Here is an 18,278-nt window from a genome sequence, read left to right as displayed (position 1 = left end):
ATCAAGTATTCAGTCGAGTTTATTGTCACATGTATCGAGGGACAGTGAAGAGCTTTTGTTGCGTGCTAACCAGTCAGCGGAAAGACTATACATGATTACAATCGAGCCATTTACAGTGTATAGATACATGGTAAGGGAATAATGTTTAGTGCAAGGTAAAGCCAGTAAAGTCCGATCAAGGATAGTCCGAGGGTCACCATAGTCCACATACACTTGATAACCCACTTCGTGTGGAGACAAGAACAAGCTACGGGTTGGAGAGATATCACCAACGCCATCGTTTGTGGAGTAACTCAGCTGTGCTAAACCCTCCACAAACCAGCGGAATCATGTATTCATCTGCCTTGGCCACAGTTTTGTACAGCACGCAGGTCACGGTGACAAGAAACAACTTTCCCAGTAAAAGGGTCGGCATCAAAGCTAGAGAGAGCAGGTCAACATCACCTGTAACCAAGGGAGCAGTCAAAACATCTTCCACATGCCAAATAACCGGCCTCTGATCTGGATTCTGTTCTTAATTGCAAGTACAAAGCTCTCTCTCTCTCTTTCTCTCTCTGTGTGGAAGATAGACACAAAAAGATGGAGTAACTCAGAGGGACCAGCAGCATCTCTGGAGAGAAGGAATGGGTGACATTTCTGGTCCAGACCTTTATCTCTTTCTCTCACTCTCTCCTCTCTTCCTTTTCCTTTTCTTTCCTTCCCCTGCCCTTGTTCTATCTCTCCATTCTTGATTTCACGAAGACATTCTGATCCAAGTCTCTCTCACTTCCTCTCTTGGTCTAGTTTGGTTCAGTTTAGTTTAGAGATACAGCAGGGAAACAGGCCCTTCGGCCCACCGAGTCCACGCCGACCAGTGATCCCCGCACACTAACACTATCCTACACACACCAGGCACATTTTACATTTACACCAAGCTAATGGACCTACAAACCTGTACGTCCTTGGAGTGTGGGAGGAAACCGAAGATCTCGTAGGAAACCCACGTGGGTCACGGGGAGAGCGTGCAAACTCCGTACAGACAGCGTCCGTAGTCAGGATTGAACGCTGAGTTACTCCAGCACTGTGTCCCGAGCACCGAGATGAGAAGAACTTTTTTCACACAGAGAGTGGTGAATCTCTGGAATTCTCTGCCACAGAGGGTAGTTGAGGCCAGTTCATTGGCTATATTTAAGAGGGTTAGATGTGGCCCTTGTGGCTAAAGGGATCAGGGGGTATGGAGAGAAGGCAGGTATGGGATACTGAGTTGGATGATCAGCCATGATCATATCGAATGGCGGTGCAGGCTCAAAGGGCCGAATGGCCTACTCCTGCACCTAATTTCTATGTTTCTATGTGTCCTTACGGGTGTGAACCAGTATCTGCAGTACTTTGTTCCTCGATAGAAATATCCTGTTGAATTTCCAACCAGGTCCACACAAACATTACGCACACAGGGTCACCAGTTTTGTGCAGACTCTTGTCTCTGTAAAGGAGTTTGTAAGTTTGGTAGAAACAAAGAACTCCAGATGCTGGTATATACCAGCGATAGACACAAAGTGTCCAGCGTAGCATGGTGGCACAGCGGTAGAGTTGCTGCCTTACAGTGCCAAGGGCCCTGGTTGGCCCTAGTGCGTAGCTCTAGGAGCAGAATTAGGCCGTTCGGCCCATCGAGTCTACTCCGCCATTCAATCATGGCTGATCTGTCACCCGACACCCAACCTTGAAACCTAGTGCAGGATAGGACAACTGTGCAGGGTGATCGCGAGTCAGTGCGGATTCATGGGGGCCGAGTGGCCCGTTTCCATGCGGCATCTCGAATTATTAAAACCTCAGCAAGTGTGAGCACTGCATGTCAGCAGTTAACACTGGGATTGAGGAGAAAGGGGCAGAGGTTTGTAGCTTTTGTGTGCGCTAGTGTTAACTTGGCCCCCATTCCAAGATCTGCAGCATCAGAGCAGCAGTGAAAGCCTTCTGGTAAACATTCAAGCACCCCCCCATGCCAAGCTGCTAATGTGGCCAGTCCAGCATTCACAAGCATCACGAGCTTTCTTTGTGAACGATGACAACATGTTCGTAAAGACGGCGACAACAACAACCTCCCCCCCCCCCCCCCCCCCGACATCAGTCTGAAGAAGGGTCTCGACCCGAAACATCGCCCATTCCTTCTCTCCAGAGATGCTGCCTCACCCGCTGAGTTACTCCAGTATTTTGTGTCTCCCTGTTTAAACCAGCACCTGCAGTTGAGTTACACAACAACAACAATCTTCACTTCTCGTCACTGATTTAAATATTTTTAGTTTTTATTAGTTTTAGAGATACAGCGCAGAAACAGGCCCTTCGGCCCACCGGGTCCGTGCCGACCAGCGATCTCCGCACATTAACACTATCCTACACCCACCAGGGACAGTTTTTTACATTCATAGCATGACGATTGACCTACAAACCGGCACGTCTTTGGAGCGTGGGAGGAAACGGAAGATCTCGGAGAAAACCCACGCGGGTCAGATTCAGATTCAACTTTAATTGTCATTGTCAGCGTACAGTACAGAGAGAACGAAATGCAGTCACGGGGAGAACGTACAAACTCCAGACAGACAGCGCCCGTAGTCAGGATCGAACCCGGGACTCTGGAGCTGCGAGGCAGCAACGCTACCGCTGCGCCACCGTGACTGTCCACTGAAAGATTCTTTTCAGCCACAGCCGGACATCTTGTGAAATGCATGAAATTTAATGCAAGGACTTGTGGACTAAATACTCTGCCAAGTGTAGTATTAATAGAGGTGGCGCAGCGGTAGAGTTGCTGCCTCACAGCGCCAGAGACTTGGGTTCGATCCCGACTACGGGTGCAGTCTGTACGGAGTTTGTACATTGTCACTGTGACCACGTGGGTTTTCTCCGGGTGCTCCGGATTTCCTCCCACACTCCAAAGACGCGCATGTTTGTAGGTTAATTGGCTCACCACTAAAGTAAATGAATAATACTTGCTCTGACTGCAATTTCCCAGTAAGATAATGACGCAAAATTAGTAATACGCTCATCGCAGGAGACATTTGGGAGAAAAGCAGATGAAATTTGTGAAAATTCAATCCTAATCACAAACGCCAGACTTGGGGACAATAACTGAACGATATTTAATTAGCCACAAGTTTAATGAGGACAACAACAGTCGTTTAAATTCATTCTAAGAATTCACGCAGAGAACGTACAAACTCCGTACAGACACAGAAGGCTCTGGAGGCAAAGTCAATAGATGCTCTTACGGCAGTGATAGATAGATTCTTGATGAGTACGGCTGTCAGGGGATATGGGGGAGAAGGGAGGAACGGGGTACTGATTGGGGATGATCAGCCATGATCACATTGAATGGCGGTGCTGGCTCGAAGGGCCGAATGGCCTACTCCCGCACCTATTGTACGGGTGTCTCAAGGATATGGGGAGATGGCAGGAACGGGGTACTGATTGGGGGATTTTTATTTATTTATTTATTTATTTATTTTAAAGACATTAATAGTAACAAAATCGAAATTATCAAACAATTGGACATTCCAATCAATATTTACAAGCAATGAAAAGAACAAAAAGCAAATTTCCAATGTCCAACTCTGTGTCTGTACAAGCTCGAAAAGGAGTGAGAAGAAGGATAACTTATTAAATCTCACCCCTTTTCCCAACATTTCTACCATATTTAAAAATCAATTAATTAATAATAATGATACTACCCCAGGCAATTTCCCATAATACCTACAGACATATATATACATACAACTATTATACACATACAAACTTCATATATGAAGTAACCAAACATAAGTAAACAATTGTAAAGCAATAGACAAACATTAAACATGGGGATGATCAGCCATGATCACATTGAATGGCGGTGCTGGCTCGAAGGGCCGAATGGCCTACTCCTGCACCTATCACTTGCGGACATAACAACATTGTGAGCGGAGTCGGGATCGGACTCGGGTCTCCAGTGCTGTGGGGCAGCAACTCTACCACTGCGCCACTGTGCTGGGCCTTGCTTTGTGAGCCAGCATCTGCTGTCGTTTCTCGAGGACTAGAAGGACTCATCTCGTTATGAATGCAGTAAACATGAAATAAAATACTCACCAGCCTGGTATTAACGACAGGGAAGAGCAACGCCAGCAATGCTCCATTTAACATGTGCATCTGCAACCTGCCAAGACACATCCACAATGTAAGGGCTGTTAGATTGTATTGCCAAATAGTACCCATCTCATTTACAGTTGGCAGACACTAAATGCTCAGCGGGTCAGGCAGAATCTCTGGAGAGAAGGAATGGGCGACGTTTCGGGTCGAGACCCTCCTTCAGGCTGATCCTTCTTGACTTGCTCAGTGTCTTCAGTCTGCAGAAGGGTCTCGACCCGAAATGTCGCCTATTCCTTCTCTCCAGAGATGCTGCCTCACCCGCTGAGTTACTCCAGCATTTTGTGTCCTCTCTCCAACGAGAGCTCAGCAACATGCTCTTACCTTCGATTTAAACCAGCATCTGAAGTTCTTTCTTACACTTCTAATTTAGTTATTATTCTGCTAAATCGCAATGTGAGATTACGTCTAGCACCACTGAGTTTTCACAAGTTCACAAATGACAGCAGAATTAGGCCATTCGGCCCATCGAGTCCACTCCACCATTCAATCATGGCTGATCTCTGCCTCCTAACCCCATTTTCCTGCCTTCTCCCCATAACCCTTGACACCCGTTCCAATCAAGAATCTGTCCATCTCTGCCTTAAAAATATCCACTGACTTGGCCTCCACATCCCTCTGTGGCAATGAGTTCCACAGATTAACTACCCTCTGACTGAAGAAGTTCCTCCTCGCCTCCTTTCTAAAAGAGCGCCCTTTAATTCTGAGGCTGTGACCTCTGGTCCTAGACTCTCGGTTACAATGAGGTCCCCCCTCAACCTTCTAAACTCCAGCGCCCACAGTCAGGATAGAACCCGGATCCCTGGCTCTGTGAGGCAGCAACTCTACCGCTGCGCCACCGTGCCACCCTGTAGTTATTATATGTGCCAAGAATGGGAGAGTGAAATGCTTATTTGCAACAACACAACACAACAAAGAGCCAGTAAAGACAGTGCAGGTCCACCACCGATTTTCCAGCAGCCTTTGGTTCCAGAGTCTTTCTGGATGATACTAAGTGTTGCCAGACCAACAGAGGTCACGGCCTCCGAGAGGAGTCCAACGGTACCGGAATGTTCCGCCTTGGCCGGCGATGGGCCGAGACACCGGCCCGCAAAGTCGGCCGCGGGAAACGGATCTGCCGGCTGCGGTCGGGCCCAGAGCAAATTCCACCTGCCGATCGGCCACGGAAGTCCCGATGAGACTGAGATTGGCCACCTCACCCGGCCTAGGCACCACATTATCGGAGATGGGGGGAGAAACTTCCAGAGGGAGGGGGTTTTGTCCGAGTTAAAGGGGAGGCCAAACCACCAGTTGCCAGGAAAATCAGTGGTGGACCTGTTCATAATGATTTTTTTTTTTTTAATTATTTAAAATATTTTTATTAGAAGCATATACATATCATAACCAAAACACAATTTGTTTATCAATGACATATTAACACAGCTTCTATTTGTTTATTTTTTTTTTAAATAGATTTTTTGAAAGAAAGAGCTGCAGAAAGAAGGGAGGGAGAAAAAAGAGAAAAAAATAAGAGAATTTACCAATAACACAATTTTGGAGATAGGTCGGTAGATTATAAAGTGTAATTATATTAATCCGATCCTGGATTCAAGTTTCAGTCAAGCTTCCGTGCTGGACCAATTTACACTTTCTCAAAATCAATAAATGGAGACCATATTCTAGCAAATAATTCTGGTTTGTCAATTAAGATTTTAATTTTTTTCCAAGTGTAAGGTCTCAGGCATCTCCATAATCCACGTTTTAATTGTATAATGAATATTTCATCAATATCCTTACACTTCTCCATCATTGAGGGGGGGTGGGGGAAGAGAGAACAAAGGAGGCCCTGTCGTGGGATCTTTTGCAACTTTGTCAGTGCCCTTCATGTGGCCACTATTTGCATACCTTGGGCATGCAAAACAAAGAATTTCACAGTGATGATAACATATTATTCATCGTTCATTCTTTAACATTCTGCTCAGATGCCCCCATGTTGACCTTGGTCTTCCTTATTCCTCCCATTAGATCCTCCTTTAGTTTGGAGTATGTTTATCTTCGGTTAATACTGTGGTTCAACTATGCCACACGCACAACACACACGCACACACACACATCAACATTGTTCGTCCATGATAAAGATATTGATGATAAGGTTGTGGTGAACAGGGCACCAAAGCCCCCGGGGAACTTCCTTAAAACAAATGCATGCAAACGATCTTTGGCACATGAAAGCTAGACCAGCCCTTCAGACAAACTGAACACAGAATCCACACTTCACAAGTGTATAGGAGTAGAATTAGGCCATTCGGCCCATCGAGTCCACTCCATCATTCAATCATGGCTGATCTCTGCCTCCTAATCCCATTTTCCTGCCTTCTCCCCAAAAACCCGTGACATTCGATGTGCATTAAAGACTATCCCAGACTCTATTAAAGGGCACAGATTCTCATCTTTATTCACACCCAAAAGGAAGTCTCTGCCACCAAATTAGTTGCAATAAAATTCAAAGCAGTAAAGTTCCACTGTCAAAACTATTCTATCAACACATCGTCCAGTTTTTAAGCTTGTCATTCCATTTTAAATGATACAACTACAAACAGAAGGAGGGTCCCGACCCGAAACATCACGTTTTCCGAAAAACATTCTTTCAGGAAGGACAGGAGGAAAGATTTCTGTAGTCAGAGGGTGGTGAATCTGTGGAATTCTTTGCCACAGAAGGCTGTGGAGGCCAAGTCAGTGAATATTTTTAAGGCAGAGATAGATAGATTCTTGATTAGTGCGGGTGTCAGAGGTTATGGGGAGAAGGCAGGAGAATGGGGTTAGGAGGGAGAGAGAAAGATCAGCCATGATTGAATGGTGGAGTAGACTTGATGGGCCGAATGGCCTAATTCTACTCCTATTCCTTATGACCACCTATCCATGCTCTCCAGAGATGCTGCCTGGCCCTCTCAGTTACTTTGGTACAGCAGTCTTTTTTCGTAAGTTCATATGCGATAGGGGCAGAATTCGGCCATTCGGCCCATCAAGTCTACTCTGCCATTCAACCAAGGCTGATCTATCTCTCCCTCTCAACCACATTCTCCTGCCTTCTCCCCCCATAACCCCTGACACCATTACCAGCATTCGCAGTTCCTTGTATCCACCTTCATCACACAACACTCTGATATTCATTTTATATTAAAAATAATCTTCCTTGTGGATTGAGGATGTCGCTGGTGAAGCCGGCATTTATGGATTATTGTGGGAAGATTTGGAACTTATAGAGAAGATGAGTCGTTTATAATCTGTTTAACCCACGAGTTTACACACTGGGGGGGAATCAGGATGAGGAACATGGGCAACATATGGAATGTGGAACTTACGGATGATAGCGACGAAATGCATTACGGATGTTAGCGAGGTAATAAATATATTGATTGTGACGTTTAGGTTCCACAAATAGTTTAGCAGCACGTTTAATATGGGCAGCACAGTGGTAGAGTTGCTGCCTCACAGCGCCAGAGACCCGGGTTCGATCCCGACTACGGGTGCGGTCTGTGCGGAGTTTGTACGTTCTCCCCATGACCTGCGTGGGTTTTTCTCCGGGAGCTCCGGTTTCCTCCCACACCCCAAAGACGTGCAGTTTTTTGTAGGTTAATTGGCTTCGGTAAAATTGTAAGTTGTCCGCAGTGCGTGTAGGGATAGAGCTGGTGCACGGGGTGATCGCTGGTCGGCGCGGACTCGATGGGCTGAAGGGCCCCCGTCCGAGCTGGATCTCTAGAGCCAAGTCTGTACAGAAATGTACAATGGCATCTCAGACAGCTCCACTTTGGCGTCGTGAGTTGGTTATATGCGGCTCGGCTATTTCTGGCTGCTTTGTTGTTGACATATGGTCAAAGCATTGATGGCGGAAGGTCAGGTCAGAATTAAACATGTCCTGCTGCCTTCGTCCTCAACCCAGAGATCTCATACCTGCCCGGCAGATCTGTAGGGAAATAGAGCGCTGAAACAACAAATTCTATATTTATAATTGGCTATATTTAAGAGGGAGTTAGATGTGGCCCTTGTGGCTAAAGGGATCAGGGGGTATGGAGAGAAGGCAGGTACAGGATACTGAGTTGGATGATCAGCCATGATCATGTTGAATGGCGGTGCAGGCTCGAAGGGCCGAATGGCCTACTCCTGCACCTATTTTCTATGTTTCTACAAATATATAGATGGCGGGTACAATTAGCTCATAAGATCATTAGGAGCAAAATGTGGCCATTCAGCCCATCAAGTCTACTCCACCATTCAATCATGGCTGATCTATCTTTCTCTCTCAACCCCATTCTCCTGCCTTCTCCCTAGACCGCACGGTGGCGCAGCGGTAGAGTTGCTGCCTCACAGCGCCAGAGACTCGGGTTCGATTCTGACTACGGGTGCTGTCTGTACGGAGTTTGCACGCTCTCCCCGTGACCTGCGTGGGTTTTCTCCGGGTGCTCCGGTTTCCTCCCACACTCCAAAGACGTACAGGTTTGAAGGTGAATTAGCTTGGTATAAGTGTAAATTGTCCGCTAGTGTGTGTGGGGTAGTGTTAACGTGCGGGGATCGCTGGTCGGCGCGGACTTGATGCGCCGAAGGGCCTGTTTCCGCACTGTGTCTCTAAACTAAACTAGGCTTAATACCGAAGGGCACATTCTTCACACGCGGAGGGTGGGTGCGTGTATGGAACGATCTGTTAGAGGAAACTGTAGCGGTAATTCTGCATTGATGGTGAAGGTGAGGGATAGAAAAGGCACACACTGTACTGAGAAGCTGTGGGGGTGGGAGTTTACTGCCGGGATAATCGCCCGTTTTACAGATTACCAACAGCGAGGGCCACGACTGTTTCCCTCAATAAATATTTATGGATCTAAAATCAAGTCATTTATAAGCAAAGCATCAAGAAACCCATTTCACAGCAGCCTTTCAGAAGGTCAGCAGCCCTAACAACAAGATATCATCATAGCTCCGATATAAATCACGTCTAACACTTGCCAACTTTCTCACTCCCGAATACGGGACAAAAGGTCAAAATACGGGACAAATTCCCCACGGCAATTTACTTTTACCGACTGGGCCGTGACTGGGTGAGTGATGAGTTGGCCCCGGGTGCTGGACTGCACACAAAGCCCAGCCGGGGGGCCAGCTGAGGAGTTTTGGCCCGGGCCAAAGTCCAGCGCCCCGTCCAACTCGTGAACCGATGATCGGCCATGAGAAGGAGGGGTGGTGGTGGTGTCGGCGGTAAGCGAAGGTTCGAAGGTAAGCGAAGGTCGACCGACGGGGCCACGGGCGAGGAGCTGCTGCTGCACTCCATGGGCTGCACTACGTCGGGACGGGTGAGGCGGGGATGGACGCGGCGCTCCGACCCGACAGTCCCCTCGACCCGAGTAGTAGCGGTCAAATACGGGACAAGGGCGGTCCCGTACGGGACAAACCAGTTTAGCCCAATATACGGGATGTCCTGGCTAATACCTAGCTGAGCTGAGACATAGCCCAGGTCCAATAATCACCCCCAAGTTAAAACCTGCACAAACAGTATACATGTTCATAAGTAATAGGAACAGAATTGGGCCATTCGGCCCATCATGTCTACTCCGACATTCAATCATGGCTGATCCATCTTTCCATTTCAACCCCCATTCTCCTGCCTTCACCCGATATAGCACGGAAACAGGCCCTTCGGCTCAACAAGTCCACACCGACCTGTGATCACCCTGTGTACACTAGCTTAGGCTTTAGAGATACAGCGTGGAAACAAGCCATTTGGCCCACCAAGTCTGCGCTGACCAACAATCACCCTGCGCGCACACACACACACGCGCACACACACACGGGACAACTTTGCTGAAACCAATCAGCCTACAAACCTGCACATCTTTGGAATGTGGGAGGAAACCGGAGCATCCGGAGGATTCTTGTTTTATTTATGGGCTGTACAATAAATCTTGTCTGGAAGTAGAAACAACTGTATGTCTAATTTATCAAATCCTTCCGTCATTTTAAAGATTTCACACCAGATTCCATGGACGTTTATATCAACACGGTGGCGCAGCGGCAGATTTGCGGCCTCATGGCGCCAGAGTCCCAGGTTCGATCCTGACCTCGGGCGCTGTCTGTACGGAGTGTGCACGTTCTCTCTGGGATCGCGTGGGTTTCCACCGGTTTCCTCCCACACCCCAAACACGTGCAGGTTTGTAGGTTGTTTAAGAAAGAAATGCAGATGCTGGAAAAATCGAAGGTAGACAAAAATGCTGGAGAAACTCAGCGGGTGAGGTAGCATCTATGGAGCGAAGGAATAGGCAACGCCTATTCCTTCGCTCCATAGATGCTACCTCATCCCGCTGAGTTTCTCCAGCATTTTTGTCTACCTTCGGCTTTGTAGGTTATTCAGGCATTGTAAATTGGCCCTATTGCATAAGGAATGGGTGAGAAAGTGGGATACCATAGAACTAGTGTGAACTGATGGTCAATATGGGCTCAGTGGGCCGAAGGGCCTGTTTCCATGCTGTATCTCCAAATGAAACTATAAACTTAAAAATGACGCTAAAAACCACTATAAACTCAAAACTATATTACAAATTAAAACTCACACGAAAAACGACATTGTAAATTAAAAATGACACAAAAATCTACATTGACTAAAAATTACACAAAAAAACATTATAAACTTAAAATTACACAAAAAAAATTATATTCTCTAAAAATTACTCAAAAAATATATTATCTAAAAATTACACAAAAAACCTTATAAACTTAAAATTACACAAAAAAAATTATATTCTCTAAAAATTACACAAAAAATATATTATCTAAAAATGACACAAAAAACCTTATAAACTTAAAATTACACAAAAAAATTATATTCTCTAAAAATTACTCAAAAAAATATATTATCTAAAAATGACACAAAAAACATCATTAACTAAAAATGACACAAAAACATTACATTAAAATCTAAAAATGACACAAAAAACTAATCACAAACTAAAACTTACACAAAAAAACGACACTAAAAATGAAATTAAACACTAAAAACACAAAGCAACACTAAAACCGAGACTGAACCGTTACTGCAAGGGTATGCCAACATGTAGACATACATCATACAGACACAAGATAATACACTGCCTGACGGCATAACTTATTTACATAACCGCACACAAATCCTACACACAAAAGGTTGTTTCATTGCTAATTGAAGCCAGTGCACTTCCAGGAATAAGAATTCAGTAAAAATACTAAGAATAATCGACCTCAGTGTGATTCCATGTCAGGTTTTGACAGACTAGACGCTTCAGAAGTCCGTCTGTGCAGGAAGTTGCTTCAGCCGTTTGTCTATTCTAATCACGTCTAAATGAACAGCGTAAGGAGGAACTGCAGATGCTGGTAAAATCGAAGTTTGGCACAAAATGCTGGAGGAACTCAGCGGGTGAAGCAGCATCTGTGGAGAGAAGGAATTGGCGACGTTTCGGATCGAGACCCTTCTTCAGACTGAGAGCCCGTGACTGACTGACAGTCTGAAGAAGGTTCTCGACCCGACACGTCGCCCATTCCTTCTCTCCATAGATGCTGCCTGTCCCGCTGAGTTCCTACAGCATTTTGTCAACCTAATTGAACAGCATGCCTGCTGGTGGGTATTCAGGGTGGGTGTAGAACTACACCCGTGGTAACAACTCCACAACCCTCTACTGCACCGAAATTATTTCCTTCAACCTTTTTTTTGTTTCAGCTGTGGGTGAAACGGTGGCGCAGCGGTAGAGTCGCTGCCTCACAGCGCCAGAGACCCGGGTGCGATCCTGACTACGGGCGCTGTCTGTACAGAGTTTGTACGTTCTCCCCGTGACCACGTGGGTTTTCTCCGGGAGCCCCGGTTTCCTCCCACACTCCAAAAAGGTACAGGTTTGTGGGTTAATTTACACTATATTTGTTATTTATTGAACTGTTTCTTTTTTTCCCCCGTCATATACAATGTTTACATATTCTGTTGTGGTGCAGCAAGTTAAGGGCCTGTCCCACTTGGCCCTCATTTGCGCCTCATTTGTAAAATAGGTCAACGCGTGGGTGACGCATGCATTGCGCATGGTGGGGCGTGGAATCGCATGCGGTGGCGCACGGTATCGCGCGGCGCTCCAGGATTTCATAGTGTAACGAAATCCTCGCGCGCCACCAGCGTGAAGTATACGCACGCACGCATTGGGTACGCACGCTGAAGCATTGGCGTTGCACGCTGGCGTCCTGACGTCTCACGTGTATAGCGTGGTGACGCAAGGTTACATCACCGTGCGTCACCTTCAGTAACCATGTGTCACCGCGCGCCGCAGGGTATTCTAATGACGTCACGTGCACCAGACGACGCTGATTTGGGCGCGACGTCGCGCATCACGACGCGTTGACCTATTTTACATATATGAGGCGTAAATGACAGCCAAGTGGGACAGGCCCTTAAGAATTTCATTGTCCTCTCCGGGACATACGACAATAAAACACTCTTGACTCTAATTGGCCTGGTATAAATGCAAATATTATCCCTAGTGTAGGATAATGCGGGGATCGCTGGTCAGTGCGGACTCGATGGGCTGAAGGGCCTGTTTCTGCTCAGTGTCTGTACACTACAGTAAATTACAGAAACACTCAAAAATCTTTGATCACCGGTTATTGAAAGCACGATAGACAGACACAAAGTGCTGGGGTAACTCAGCGGGTCAGGCAGCATCCCTGGAGGAAAGGAACGGGCGACGTTTCAGGACGGGGAAGGGCGGGGGGGGGGGGGAGGGGAAGGGGGCGGGGGACTACAGGTAGAAATAGGCCAGATCAAATCAGGGCCAGCAACAGATGACTAAGGAAAGATGGAGCCCACAATGGCCCATTGTTGACTGGGGAAGAGGTGATAACATCGGGATGCGAACAGTGGGACTAGTAGGACAACCAGGATGGGGGAGAGGGATGGAGAGAGAAGGAATGGAGAGGTTACTGGAAGTGAGAGAAGTCAATGTTCACACCGCTGGGGTGTAAGCTGCTCCAAGCGAAATATGTCTGATCACAGATGATCAGACATGGTCCACCAATACCATCTCCCTAGTCAAGAAAGCACAGCAACGCCTCCACTTCCTTCGACGGATGAGGAGAGCCGACCTCCCCCCTTCTGCCCTCACCACTTTTTACAGGGGTGCCATTGAGAGCATTCTTACCAGCAGTCTCTCAGTCTGGTATGGCAGTTGCTCTGCTGCTGACCAGAAGGCCCTACAGAGAGTGGTGAGGACAGCGGAGAAGATCACCAGATCACCCCCAACCAGCAATCCAGGACTTATACCCATCTCGCTGTCGCAAGAGAGCAAGCAATATCATCAAAGACACCACCCACCCAACACACAAACTGTTCACTCTCCTACCATCTGGCAAGCGCTACCGCAGCACGCGGAGCAAAACCACCAGATTCAAAAACAGCTTTTTCCCTCAGGCCATCAGATTACTCAACACACTCAAGAAAATTCCATGAACATTTAACTTCAACTCAATGTCTGCAGTATGCTATTTGCACTTTTCTATATTGCACCTTTATTATTGCACTTTAATAACATACCTCAAAATGTTACTACATTCTGGCACACTGTGAATATTTTAAATAATGTATATTGTCTATCTTATTGGTATATTGTCTGTCTGTGTTATAAATATTACTTGCACATTTGGAGTATGGGGAAACGCAATTTCAATCCAATTTATTTGAATTGACAATAAAGTTTACTTTGAACTTTGAGGTGCTGTTCCTCCAATTTGTGCTGGGGAGGTTGGATGGGGAGAGGGAGGGGATGCCAGGGTTACTTGGAGTTAGATACATCAATATTTATACCACTGGGTTGTTCATTTGGAACAGAGTGCATTTAGACAAAAATGCTGGAGAAACTCAGCGGGTGAGGCAGCATCTACGGAGCGAAGGAAAAAGGCAACGTTTCGGGTCATAGAAACATAGAAATTAGGTGCAGGAGTAGGCCATTCGGCCCTTCGAGCCTGCACCGCCATTCAATATGATCATGGCTGATCATCCAACTCAGTACCCCGTACCTGCCTTCTCTCCATACCCTCTGATCCCCTTGGCCACAAGGACCACATCTAACTCCCTCTTAAATATAGCCAATGAACTGGCCTCAACTACCCTCTGTGGCAGAGAGTTCCAGAGATTCACCACTCTCTGTGTGAAAAAAGTTCTCCTCATCTCGGTTTTAAAGGATTTCCCCCTGATCCTTAAGCTGTGACCCCTTGTCCTGGACTTCCCCAACATCGGGAACAAGGGTTGAGACCCTTCTTCCGACTGATGTGAGGGTGGGAAGAAAGGAAGAGGCGGAGAGTGGGTGGAGGGAGAGCTGAGAAGGGGAGGTGAAAGCAGGGACTACCTGAAATTGGAGAAGTCAATGTTCACACCACTGGGGTGCAAACTGCCCAAGCGAAATATGAGGCGCTGCTCCTCCAGTTTACGGTGGGACTCACTCTGGCCATGGAGGAGGTAAGCATTTAATTATGGAGTCTGTTGCAACACAGATGACACAACGGTGGTACCAGAGGCAGCAGGGAAGAGAAATGACATTAGCACAAGTTAAAATATTCTATTTCTTGTAACCATAGCAAATTAAATTATGTTCCCTCAACTCAAATCAGCTGCTAATGTTTTGTTCCGCATCTGAAAGTTGATCTTTTTCAGGCATTTTGCAAAATGCACATATTTTAAAATGGTCTTGGGGCTGAAAGCAGAAACAGATTAAAACACCCCAATGCCATCTGGTATGTAACAGGGACACCCGGTCAGAGAGTCATAGACCGTGGAAGTCGGCCCTTCGGCCCGCTGAGTTCATACTAACCATTGGACTTACCGAATTGTGAAAGGCCTGGATAGAGTGGATGTGGAGAGGATGTTTCCACTAGTGGGAGAGTCCAGGACCAGAGGTCACAGCCTGAGACCTAAAGGATCTTCCTTTAGGAAGGAGATGAGGGGGGAATTTCTTTAGTCAGAGGGTGGTGAATCTGTGGAATTCATTGCCACAGATGACTGTGGAGGAATCAGAGATGGAATTCATTGCCACAGATGACTGTGGAGGCCAAGTCAATGGCAGAGATAGATATTTTTCAGCTTGAAATTGTGCAATATGGTGCATACTGTAGCGAGTCTTTTAACTTACACTTGAATGCAATTTATATGCTTTAAATTGGATTGGAGCGTCTTTGAAAGGGGGGAGGCTGTGCAATCACTGATCACTGGCCTTGGGGGTACCTGGTGAGGGAGTGGAGCAACCGAGTGGGGAGGGGGTGTGGAAGAAGGGTGTGTCCCCTCCCAGGGTAGGAACTTTTTGAAATTTGATGTATAAAAATCATGTTTTAGTGCACTGTAGAAGTATGATTTCAATGTTTTTTGTATGAAGTATTTTTAAGAGGTAACTTTTTAAGGGGTAACTTTATCCACACAAAGGGTGATGGGTGTATGGAACAAGCTGCCAGAGGAGGTAGTTGAGGCAGGGACCATCCCAACATTTAAGAAAGAGTTAGACTGCTACATGGATAGGACAGGTTTGGAGGAATGGGCCAAAAGCAGGTAGCGTAGCTGGGACATGTTGGCGGGTGTGGGCAGGTTGTGCCGAAGGGCCTGTTTTCACACTGTATCACTCTATGACTACATTATACCTCCACCATGCATGAATGCTTCAAAATCAAGTGATCTAGTTTTATTGCCATATACTCAAGCATAGAAACATAGAAAATAGGTGCAGGAATAGGCCATTCGGCCCTTCGAGCCAGCACTGCCATTCAATATGATCATGGCTATTCATCTAAAATCAGTACCTCTTTCCTGTTTTCTCCCCATATCCCTTGATGTCGTTAGCCCCAAGAACTAAATGTAACTCTCTCTTGAAAACATCCAGTGAATTGGCCTGCACTGCCTTCTGTGGCAGAGAATTCCACAGATTCACAACTCTGTGCGTGAAGAAAGTTTGTTCTCATCTCAGTCCTAACTGGCCCCCCCCTTTATTCTTAAACTGTGACCCATGGTTCTGAGCGCCCCCAACATCGGGAACATTTTTCCTGCAGTTACAGTAAGTGAAAATCTAGCAGGCAAGCAGGATGCTTTCACCAACCACCCCCATTTGAAGTCCACTATCTTCCACCGTATCTACCCAGTGCTTGGTATTTACTTCCAGCAGCCACTGGTTGTCCTCCAGGATGCACCGAGCCGCAGCCTGACCCATGCCGGTCACCTGGGCGAATTTGGCACAGACTCTCACGATGCGGCGCAACGCTTCGACGCCTCCAACAGCCCGGGACTGTTGCACTGAGGCTGCAGTGAGTGACTCGCGAGCCCGGCAAACACTCGCCAGCCCCGCTCCCCGTCCGCATCTGTCCCCGCCGCTGCTTCTGCTTCCAACACCCGCGGCCCATGCAGTTGATACGAGTTTTGAAATTTTCGTTGATCACAGAATTTCTCACAACAGCGAGAGATATTTGTGATCAGCGTGAGAATTTAGTGAAATGCGTGATTCTCACACTCAATGCATGGGAGTTGGCAGCCCTGTCTCTCTATCCCCCTCTCCCCTCTCCCACCCCCTCTATCTCTCCCCCCCTCTCTCCCTCCCACCTCACTCTCTCCCCTCTCTCTCTCTCTTTCTCTCTCTCTCTCCCGCTCCCCTTCTCTCTCTCTCTCCCTCTCCCCCTCTCTCTCTCTCTCTCACTCTCTCCCTCTCCCTCTTCTATCTCTCTCTCTCTCTCTCTCTCACTCCCCCTCTCCCACCACCCCCTCTCCCCCCCTCTCTCTCCCCCCCTCTCTCTCCCTCCCTCCCCCCTCTCTCTCCCCCCCCCCCCCCCTCCCCCCCCCTTCCACGAACACCCCTTCCCCCAGAAAAATTGCACTACTACTGCTGTATGTACGTATATATATTTATTGCTCATTATTCTATGTCGCTCTTCTGGGTGAGACACTAACTGCATTTCGTTGTCTCTGTACTGTACACTGCACAATGACAATAAAGATTGAATCTGAATCTGTATCTGTGACCTCTCCGAATCCAGTCCCCTGGTTAAATAAGGTGTTGTCTGTCACTGATGAGCCAGCGTGCAACATAATCTGTGTCGCAGCTTCCAGCCTTTAGCCTTTGACATTTCCACCCCGAGTGGAATGTGCGGATTGTCGACCTCTCATAACTATTTCTAGTTGGTGCCCGCTCGACCTTGGGGCATTTCGGACAGAACTGTCCAAACTCTTCCTTGGAGCCGATAACTCAAATAGGGCAGCACGGTGGCGCAGGGGTAGAGTTGCTGCCCGACATCGCCAGAGACCCGGGTTCAATCCTGACCACAATAGACAACGGACAATGGGTGCAGGAGTAGGCCATTCGGCCCTTTGAGCCAGCACTGCCATTCAATGTGATCATGGCTGATCATCCCCAATCAGTACCCCGTTCCTGTCTTCCCTCCATATCCTCTGACTCCGCTATTTTTAAGAGCCCTATCTAGCTCTCTCTTGAAAGCATCCAGAGAACCGGCCTCCACCGCCCTCTGAGACAGAGAATTCCACACCCTCACCACTCTCTGTGAGAAAAAGTGTTTCCTCATCTACGTTCTAAATGGCTTGCTCCTTATTCTTAAACTGTGGCCCCTGGTTCTGGACTTCCCCCAACATCGGGAACATGTTTCCTGCCTCTAGCGTGTCCAAGCCCTTAATAATCTTATATGTTTCAATGAGATCCCCTCTCATCCTTCTAAACTCCAGAGTGTACAAGCCCAGCTGCTCCATTCCCTCAGCATATGACAGTCCCGCCATCCCGGGAATTAACCTTGTAAACCTACGCTGCACTCCCTCAATAGTACCATGGGTGCTGGCTATAGAATTTGTTGTGTGTGTAGGAAAGAACTGCAGATGCTAGTTTCAACCGAACATCTACCCCATTGGAGATGCTCGGACTATCTTTAATCAGACTTTATCTTGCATTAAACGTCACCCCCTTTACCCTGTATCTGTACACTGTGGACGGCTAAATTATAATCATGTATGGTCTTCCCGCTGACAGGATAGCACGCGACAAAAAGCTGTTCACGGTACCTTGGTCCACGTGACATAAAAGTAAGATTTGAAACATAGAAACATAGAAATTAGGTGCAGGAGTAGG

The 18,278-nt window shown here is 47.1% G+C and overlaps 1 protein-coding gene across 3 annotated transcripts in view; it reads right to left on the bottom strand.

Annotated features, from left to right (window-relative positions):
- LOC129702014 (transmembrane protein 164) overlaps positions 1 to 18,278 on the bottom strand; it is a 64,337-nt gene that overhangs the window by 18,949 nt on the left and 27,110 nt on the right. For all 3 annotated transcript variants that reach the window (XM_055643500.1, XM_055643499.1, XM_055643501.1), the window contains one exon: positions 4,093 to 4,159. In XM_055643500.1, coding sequence (XP_055499475.1) covers positions 4,093 to 4,159 — 67 coding nt within the window. The remainder of the gene's footprint in view (positions 1 to 4,092; positions 4,160 to 18,278) is intronic.

This window comes from Leucoraja erinacea, chromosome 12, assembly GCF_028641065.1.
Source record: "Leucoraja erinacea ecotype New England chromosome 12, Leri_hhj_1, whole genome shotgun sequence".
NCBI lineage: Eukaryota > Metazoa > Chordata > Chondrichthyes > Rajiformes > Rajidae > Leucoraja > Leucoraja erinaceus.
Note: the sequence above shows the minus strand (reverse complement) of the source record. Positions and strands in the feature narration are given on the sequence as shown.